The sequence below is a fragment of the Enhydra lutris genome, unplaced genomic scaffold (assembly GCF_002288905.1).
Source record: "Enhydra lutris kenyoni isolate GAN:26980312 unplaced genomic scaffold, ASM228890v2 scaffoldscaffold15, whole genome shotgun sequence".
NCBI lineage: Eukaryota > Metazoa > Chordata > Mammalia > Carnivora > Mustelidae > Enhydra > Enhydra lutris.
In genome coordinates this window covers 32,332,266-32,342,199 of record NW_019154099.1, presented here as the reverse complement: position 1 = coordinate 32,342,199, position 9,934 = coordinate 32,332,266, and the positions used below count along the sequence as shown (strand labels likewise).

At 45.5% G+C, this 9,934-nt stretch overlaps 1 protein-coding gene across 1 annotated transcript in view; it reads right to left on the bottom strand.

Annotated features, from left to right (window-relative positions):
- Nucleotides 1-5,165, bottom strand: part of LOC111146993 (CLN5, intracellular trafficking protein) — a 9,361-nt gene extending 4,196 nt beyond the window's left edge. The window contains exons 1-3 of the mRNA XM_022502817.1: nt 4,969-5,165; nt 1,998-2,163; nt 513-738 (exon numbers count right to left, since the gene is read on the bottom strand). Of these exons, the coding sequence (XP_022358525.1) occupies nt 513-738; nt 1,998-2,163; nt 4,969-5,123 (547 nt within the window). The 5' untranslated portion in view covers nt 5,124-5,165. The remainder of the gene's footprint in view (nt 1-512; nt 739-1,997; nt 2,164-4,968) is intronic.
- Nucleotides 5,166-9,934: the final 4,769 nt, after the last annotated feature.

Sequence of the window (9,934 nt, the reverse complement as noted above, 5' to 3'; positions counted from 1 at the left end):
AGCAGGCTCCCTGCTGAGCAGAGAGCCCGACGCGGGACTCGATCCCAGGACCCTGAGATCATGACCTGAGCCGAAGGCAGCGGCTTAACCCACTGAGCCACCCAGGCGCCCCAGACAGCTATTAATACTTCTTGACGTAAAAATATGGTATCATCACTAAAAGTCTTTTTCCAGATACAGTGAACAGGACCTTTAATCAGTTATTTTGTCAAGCATTTTGTGGATTTTCTTCATTTAGAAAGTCCAATTTAATTGCAGAAAATATTTTATCATTTCATTTTTTTTTTTTTTTTTTTTTTTTACCATGGAATAGAGGAGAGACACTATCCATCACCTAAAGGTGAACTTGGCATGGGCAATAGTTTGGGTCAAAAGTTATTGCTTCCAGAAGTACATTTTGTAAACTGACATCGAGAGTAGAATATGACTGAAATGTCTCAATGGAAGTAATTTTTTTTTTCATTTGGATATTGATGTAATCGTCAGATACCGCCATATTTTTTGAAACTTACCTGATATGGTTGCTACTAGAACTAACGTCCCATTTTCCTTCCAGTGAATATCATCAATTCCTTCAAAAAAGCAGGCAGCTCCTTGATTACACCAGAAAGGGGCATTCATTTCAGGTCGGAGATGGGGAAATGTACAGTTTCCAAGTTGGAAAAGTTCATACCATTCCATTGTGAAGTTCTTGCCAGTTAAAGTGCTTCTGAATCCAATGGCATCATGCATAATTTTCTGTGTAAAAACCATACATGTATAAAAGCATTTGTGAAGGACCCACTGGTCCAGGAACCAAATGGGAGAAAATGTTAATATACCACAACTGCGTTCAGGTAGAACAACTGCTCAGCCATTCCTCTTCCATGTTGCTATTCTTGTGTCCACTCTGTGGCTCCTCAAATTCCAGGCTCTCCTCCACTCTGTTTTTTTTTTTTTTTCCATTATTTTTATTAACATATAATGTATTAGTTGCCCCAGGGGTACAGGTCTGTGAATCATCAGGCTTACACATTTCACAGCACTCACCATTCCACTCTGGTTTTTTTTCTTTTTTTTTTTTTAAGATTTTATTTTTTTATTTGACAGACAGAGATCACAGGTAGGCAAAGAGGCAGGTAGAGAGAGAGAGGTGAAGCAGGCTCCCCGCTGAGCAGAGAGCCCAATTCGGGGCTCAATCCCAGAACCCTGGGACCACGACCGGAGCCAAAGGCAGAGGCTTTAACCCACTGAGCCACCCAGGTGCCCCTCCACTCTGGTTTTGACCACTGCTGCCTATCTCAGATAGTAAGGATGTCTGCTATATGGACATGCTCTTAATTTCCTTAGAGTTGGTTTGAGAAGCTCCGTGCCACAGTCTCAGGCAGTCTATATACTTTGCAGGGGAATTAGCGGGTCAAGCGGTGAGCAATCCTAGCAGAAGTGTGTACAGCAGGGACCGGAAGTAAAATGTTTCCCACCTGCCTTGCCCCTTCCTCTGGGCTTCCTTTCTTACTTTCCAAGAGCTGGGTACAGGAGGGGGGTATGGATACAGAACAATCAAAAAGGATTAGAGCAACTGCATTTGTTATTGTCAGGATCACAAAATATGGTAATATTTTTTGACTACACATTTTAAAGATTTTATTTATTTGAGAAAGAGAGAGAGCAAGCGCATGTGCACAAGCTTGCGAATACGTGCATGCCCTTGAGAGAGAGGTGCGGGGCAGAGGGAGAGAGAGGGAATCTCAAGCTGAGTCTGAGGCACAGAATCTCAAGCACAGAACTGCGGCAGGGCTGGATCTCATGACCCAAAGATCATGACCTGAGCCCAAACCAAGAGTCACATGTTTAAGCAACTGAGTCACCTAGGCGCCCCACTGACTATTCATTTTAAACATGAAGAACACCAATTAAACATTATCTCCAATTAGCCCTTTGAATGGCAATTATTCCCTCAAATCCACTTAATAAATCATCTAATTAACCAAAGTTATAAGATCAAGATGCAGCCTTACCAAGTGTCCCAGGAGGTTCCCGTATTTAAATTCCCATACTGGGGCTTGTAACCGAAAGACTTCAATGATATCATCACCTTTCATAACTGGGACAGGTGAGCCAGTTGGACAAAACGTGTATTTAGCTTGACAATAAGGATCTGGTTCTGGACGGAAGGAAAAACGTCTAATAGAGAAAAAGAAACCACTAACTTAGATTCGAATAGGAATTTGGTTCTTCTTGCATATTTTCGAATCCAGAAAATGTCAATAACATTTTTCAGAGAAAACATTCAAAATTTTAGCCCATGGTGTTTAAACATTTTCTGTTATCCTGTGAACAAATGCCAATGGTGTCTTTATTATTTTTATTTATTCACTTAGTAGAGAGAGAGAGAGAGAGCACAAGCAAGGGAAGCAGCAGGCAGAGGGAGAGGGAGAAGCAGGTTCCCCACTCAGCAGGGAGCCAGATCTGGGACTTGATCCTAGCACCCCTGGCTCATGACCTGCGCTGAAGGCAGACACTGAGTGCCACCCAGGCGCCCAACAATGATGGCTTTGATAGCAAATGATACATTAAAAGCATTTTGATAAATGCATGCTTCTTACTTTCCTCCTCCCATTGTGAAAATCTTGAAAATGGGGGCTGTATCTTAAAATGTTGACAGATCAGGTCTTATTTAGTAGACAAATATTTACTGAATAAAGTAGTATTTTCAAGTGACATTTAATTATCTAAACACTCCATGTTAAGATGATTCCAAAATAATTATGATTAAATAGAATATATTTTCTATTTTCTTAAGAATTAACCAACAGGAGTGCCCCTCCATTTGCTAGGTGGGATGTGGCCCCAATTCATGAATTGTTTAATAATGCCAATGAAATCTTGATAAACAATTTTAAATAAGGAAATTAACCAATGATGCTTCAACCAATTTTTATTCAAGCTCTACTATGAGTCAGACGCTATACTAGGAAGGAGGAAAACAAAATTAAAATGAGGTTCCCTTCAGAGTCCTATGGGCCCAAAAAAGAAATCACCTCTACCTGATGTGGAGATGAGGAGGGCAAAGAAAGAGATGAAGACCTGGCTTAGGTTTTAAAATACTTCCGAAGGTCAGGACATAAAAATAGAGAAAACATTAAGTATTATGAGACAGGAAGTAAATAAGACTATGAATGAGGAATTCAGCCTTCCTGGCAGGAGAGGGAGGCAGGGACTGTCATTTTGCACTGACGCAGCAAGATGGGCAACCCCTGGAAGCTACGATTGGGGACTGGCGAGGAGTGAGCCCCAGAGTGAGGTTCAAAGATTATAAGTAGTAGACCTGGTCTGACTGGATTTGCCACAAAACAAACCTTATTCTATGAGTTAGAAGACAGCAGTGAGAGAGGGGAAGTTAAGGCAGAGGTCAGGTAGGAGATTTCTGTAATAATGTAACTAGAATACCCCAGAGAAGGCCGTGGCAGTAGGGCTAAGGTGTGGATGGTAGTAGTAGATACCCCCGGTCACCTTCAGTATGTGGCACTGGAAGATACCAATGAAAGAAAGAGGCTACCTCCATCTACCCTCAAGGAATCCTGGATCTCTAAGGTTTTAGAAAGATCTGTTCTCTTATAACCCTAACACAGCAACAAAAATGTCTATTTTAAGAAGTTAGAATACCGATGTTAGCCAAAAATATTATCCCCCACCCCACACAAAGTTTATGAGACTCAGGTAGACTTCTTACCTGTTTTACAGGTGCTCATCTGGTTTAAACAAATACGTAACTATATACAGTTTTCACTTGGTCACAGCTAAACCTCTTGCAGGTCAAAGGTAATTTCAAAAGCATAATTTGTATGAGCTTAATAAAGTTAAATTTTATTATATTCATTTGAGATTAGAAACTTTCATAGAATCATGGAGTTATAGTCCATACCTTGCCCTAATTTTAAGTGAAGTCGTTTTGGATTTACAATCCCTTATTTTATTGAACATTTAATTTTTTTACTTCTTATGAACCTTTTATTGAATTTTTTTTTCCAAGAAACCCCAAACTTCTTTTATATATATCAAGCAAAACAAGGAAGTGGTGCAAACCTTTCAGTGAGCAGAATACACTAATATCCGCGCTTGACAAGAGCTGACATTTACTGGATGTAATCCTCCTAACAAACCTGGGGTAAATGCTGCTACTATTCCCGCTAACTCAGGACCCGAGGTCACAGAGATCCGGAGTATGGAACAGCTATTGATGGTGGTGCCCAGCTTGGAACCCAGAGTTCTCTCCTGACCATTGCGTTCACCTGACACCCCACTCACTGTTCTGTCCTCCGATATAGTTGTGCGTTTTCAAAAGCCCTGTCTGATTGTTAACAGCACGTTTTCTTTCGGTGTGTTTAACCACCTGGTCGTCTTAGGCCGGGTAAATACTCTTCTACGTCAGAGGCTCCAATCAGCGTCACAGGTTTGCAGTCTGTATCCTGGTCTTACGACCACATCCTACACGCAGACTGGAAACGGGGGACATACGAGGTCACCAACTTTCCCGGGGTGCCTGGGTCCAAGGACGCGTGACTTTGGGGGATAAAAACGTAACGTCCCAGAGAACCCAGGCCAGTAGGTCATGCTGTAAATCGTGCCAATGGGTACGCGCTCACGATAACTAACGGCGTGCAGGGCGTTAATAAACGCGATATTCAAAGTCTCCCCAAACTATTCAAACAGTCGTTACTTGCACCTAAAAGTCACTCAATAAAATAACATTACTCCCCGTTTCTTCCCTGATTAGGGACTGTCCAGAGCCTACATCACCTAGAAATTTGCTCAAGTGTTAGGAGACGAAGAAAGGCTCCAGGGCGGCGAGCGGCAGGCAGCGGCGACTCCCGACAGGCTGAACTCCGTCTCCCACCGCGCCGGGAGCGCCTCTCGGCCCCAGGCTCCCCTCCCCGCCAGCCCCGGCCGTGCGCGCGCCCGCCCCGCCCGCGCGCCGCGCGCACTCACTTGTAGGGCACAGGCCACTGGCGCCGGGAGGGGCCGGCCGCGGCTGTCGCCAGCCACAGCAGCGCCAGGGCCCAGCGCCAAAGCGCGCACCCTGGCGCCACGCCCACGGCCCGCTGCCTCGGGACCCCCGGGTCGGCGTTCCCCGCCCGCACCATGGCGCGGATCGTGGTGCTTCCGGCGCCTCCCGAGCCCCGCGACGCGGACCGCCCGCGAGCTGAGCATGCGCGGAGCCACGCCCCCGCGCCACGCCAACCCGGGACTCGGCCTCTAGGGTCCGGCCCGCCCGCCCTCTCCCGGGCGGGAGACTCTGCCCGGCGATACCCGACGCCCGCGTGAATGGGAGGGAGCGGAGCCCCTCCGTGCGCTTCTTTTTCCTGTCCGCTGCGGCCTGCACGGTGGCGACTTTCTAACTTCGCCGACCGGGAAGGCGTTTGGGTTCCGCCCGCGCTCCATCCGGGCCTCGGAGCCTCCTTTTTAAGAAACGGACCCAGAACGCCCGTGCTTCTGGCCCCGCGTCTCCGTTTAAATTTCACCCCTTCTTTAGAGCTATTTTCCGACCTCCGCTCAACAACGACCACCCAAACCAAACCAACAACAAAAAATCCAGCTTTGGGCCCATCCTTTGGAGTCTCTAGCACGGAACTCTCGCCTCGCTACCCAGGGTCCAGACTAGGTGACCGCAAACATTTGAGTGAGAGAATCTTCCTTTGGCGGTGGTGGTGCGGTGAGGACGACAGTAATGGAGGAATGACTGGTCCTATCCCGCGATACCACACCACTCTAAACGCCGTTTAATCCACTTCGCCCCTATCCCCAGATGTTCTTCCTTGTTGGGATCTTCCACTTCCGTGGGGGAGGAGATTCTGCCGTACCCTTCTTTGACCCTTCAGCCACCTCAAGGCCGCCCTGCTTCTGGTGAGATATCCGTGGCCTGCCATACTTTTAAACAAAGATACTGACTTATGTCCATAAATAGTACATTCAAAGCGTTATAACGTATTGTCACTTGTTTCCCGAGAGAGCATCCTGCCTTCACTTCACCCACAGCACTTGTGAACCATCACAGTATCTGGAAGCGTATGGGAGTAAGTGAGGGGGCTGCCGCTACCATAGGCGCCCACATGAACCATGCTGGGGTGAAGGGAGCGGCACTGGCTTCCTCAGGCCTACTAGGCCTTCTGAGGGCTAATGGGAATTCGTTAGCCCCCAGGCCCCCCACCTTTGCCGGCTTGCTGCCCCAGGTTGGAGAATTCTGTGGAAATTCAGGCAGGGTACCACTTACCTAAGCGTTTAGGTGGTCGCCGTCCTAGCTTTCCTGCATACCGCGGCTCAGTTCAGCATCACCAAGGCTGAAATGACCTCTTCGAAGACCTGAACAAGTTGGGCGGGGGGCCGGGTGGGAACGGGTGGGGGTGTGAAGGAGGGTGGGCAACACATCCTAGCTATGGCAGCTGCAATGTAATGTTCAGTTGGGTAGAGCACCCGCAGGATTCCCCGTGGGTATTTACATGAGCTTGGCTTAATACAGCTCTCTGAAGTAACAGTTTACAAATAATGGGATATGCTAGAGGAACACAGGGGAGCTTCTCATCCTACTCAGGACCTCCTGGAGCTTCAAGTTCACCGTGGTGAGTGGTGAGGATCTTCTCTCTTGGGAGTGCAGTCTCTTCATTGCGAGTATAGGGAGCTCTAAGGGTGAGAAAGCAATCCCTCATATTAGCCCTGACTCAGCCTCTCCGTAGCTCCCATCTGCTCTGGTCTGGTTCTGCCTTCTGTTCCTTTTGGCTATGACCCCAGTATCCCAGGCTAAAGATGCATATAGACTATTGTTGCCTGATCCCTCATTATACTGACTTCTCTCTAGTTCATGGTTTTTATTTTTATTTTTTATTTTTAAAAAATATTTTACTTATTTATTTGGACAGACTGAGAGCACAAGTAGGCAGAGAGGCAAGCAGAGAGAGAGGGGGAAGCAGGCTCCCTGATGAGCTGAGAGCCCGACACAGGGCTCCATCCTAGGACCCTGAAATCATGACCTGAGCTGAAGGCAGAGGCTTAACCCACTGAGCCACCCAGGCGCCCCTAGTTCATGGTTTTCAAATCTTGAAGATCCATCAAAAAAACCAGATTGAATTATAATCCAATCGGTTTCCCTTGGGTCCTTGCTCAGTTTAAGAGTATTCAGAACATCAATGTAGTCTGATAAAATCATGTTTATCAACCACTGAGCTCTTGCCCACCAGTGGAACTGTATGGCATCTCCTCAAAGGGAAAAATAGAGTTATAGGATTCTCTGGAGAAGGGTAGAGTTTAGGTGAAATTTAAATTTTTATCTTCACCTGCACATTGGGCAGGTAGATCCGGTTAATTTCTCAAAGCAACTGCAAGTCAATCTGTTTCCAGAATTACTGGTTTAAAAACCAGTCCACATTTTTTTTTTTCATCTTTCTGGCCCATCAGAATGTTCTAAGCTTTTTTTCCCTTTTTACTAATAATGGGCTATATATGTGCTTAGAATCTTTCCCATGGATCTATCACATGGATTGGAGATATTACTCAGTTTTGTAAAACCAGAAATACAGGGGCGCCTGGGTGGCTCAGTGGGTTAAAGCCTCTGCCCTTGGCTCAGGTCATGATCCCAGGGTCCTGGGATCTAGCCCCACATGGGGCTCTCTGCTCAGCGGGGAGCCTGCTTCCTACCTTCTCTCTCTCTGCCTACTTGTGATCTGTCTGTCAAATAAATAAATAAAATCTTTAAAAAACAAAACAAAACCAAAAATACAGGGAAGAGAGAATGTTTAGACTATTAATATGTATTTTAATCAAATACAAAGGTTAATAACAGGAGGCTAAAACCTTCCCAGTAAGTCAAGGGACGTTTGACTCAGCCCAGCCTTATCCAGTTCCTGGAGAAGTGGACCTGCAAGTTTGGTGGATGTCAATGGGGAAAGTATGACACCAAGGGCCCCAGTATATAGGTGCCTACTTGAGCCTCCTTCCTTGCCTCCTAATCTTCATGACTCTGCCCCTGCAGGGTCCAGTGGTTGGGGAAAGAGGAATTATTTCTGATGGCAGACTGGGGGTGATAATCCAAAGCTTGGTTGGGTTGATTGTGTGGAAGTGGGTCAACTAAGACCAAATGGTCTGCTTTGGGTTTTTTACATTAAAACCCTTTAGATTTTAGCGGTGCTTGGGTGGGGGTGGCTCAGTTAAGTGTCTGCCTTTAGCTTGGGCCCTGATCCCAGGGTTCTGGGATTGAACCCTGTGTCAGGCTCCCCGCTGAGCGGGGTGTCTCTTCCTCTTCCCCTCTTCCCCTCTCTTGTTCGCTTGTGCTCTCTCAAATAAATAGATAAAATCTTAAAAATAAATAAAACCCCTGAAATTTTAACTGAATTTGTGATTTTTATTTCCTACTTGTCTTAGATCAGTGGTTGCCAACTCTGAAAATTGATGGAATCACCTCAGGAGATTTTAAGACATACCAGTAACCAAGCTAGTGCTTCAGTCCCAGAGAGTCCATGTGATGGGGCCTCAGCCTTTCCAGGTGATTCTAAAATGCAGCAGGCTTGAGAATCCCAGCTTTGGAAAGACTTTAAAGATAGATTTAATCAATTCTCCATGGTTTTGAGCCCTCTGTGTTTCTATCTATAAAATCAAATCCTCTCAGAACACCTGGGTGGCTCAGTTGGTTAAGTGTCTGTCTTCAGCTCAGGTCATGATCCCAGGGTCCTGAGGTAGAGTCCAACACAGGCTCCCTGCTCAGCGGGGAGCCTGCTTCTCCCTCTGCCTCCTGCGTGTGCTCTTCCTCTCTCTCTCTCTCTCTCTCTCTCTGACAAATAAATAAATAAATAAATAAAATATTAAAATAAAATCAAATCCTCTCTTCCATCTCTTTAAAAAGCATGTACAGGGGGCGCCTGGGTGGCTCAGTGGGTTAAAGCCTCTGCCTTCTGCTCAGGTCATGATCCCAGGGCCTTGGGATTGAGTCTTACATTGGGCTCTTTGCTCGGCAGGGAGCCTGCTTCCTCCTCTCTCTGCCTAGCTGTGATCTCTGTCAAATAAATAAATAAAATCTTAAAAAAAAAAAAAAAAAAGCCTGTACAGTTGACCCTTGAACAACATGGGTTTGAACTGTGTAGGTCCACTTATCCATAGAATTTTATAATATAAATACAATATAGTACTATAAATATATTTTCTTTTATGGTTTTCTTTTTCTTTCTTTCTTTTTTTAAGATTCTATTTATTTATTTGACAGAGAAAGACATAGCGAGAGAGGGAGCACAAGCAGGGGAAGTGGGAGAGGGAGGAGAAGCAGGCTTCCTGCTGAGCAGGCAGCCCAATGCAGGGTTCAATCCCAGGACCCAGGGATCATGACCTGAGCTGGAGGAAGACACTTAACTGACTGAGCCTTCCAGATGCCCTCTTTTATGACTTTCTTAACATTTTCTTTTTCAGCTTACTTCCTTGTAAGGCTACAGTGTATAATATATATAGCATACAAAATATGTGTTAACAGTGTATGTTATCAGTAAGGCTTTATGTCAACAGGCTTATGGGTAGTTACGTTTTTGGGTAGTCAAAATTATACATGAATTTTTGGCTGCATAGGTGTTGTGTTATTTAAGGTCTATGTATATATATACATATGTATACACACGTACACATATATTAATTACTCTCTGTGTGTGTGTATAGATATGTGTATATGTGTATTTGGAAACCAGCCTCTTTCTGTTCTACTTTCTTTCTAGAAGGTAATTGAGAGCTCACTACCCCCTGGAGAAGTCCCCTGCAGTTTCGTCCTTGTGGCTGCTCTTTGTAGCTGGTGTTGGCCCTGACGGCATACGGAATTACTTAGTGGTTTTCTGACTTTCCTTCCTGGTTTGAGATTGATTTGCTTGGTTATTTTCATGGAGGCAATGACATCATTTGTTTTTATTTCTATTTTTGAGGGTGAAGCTAT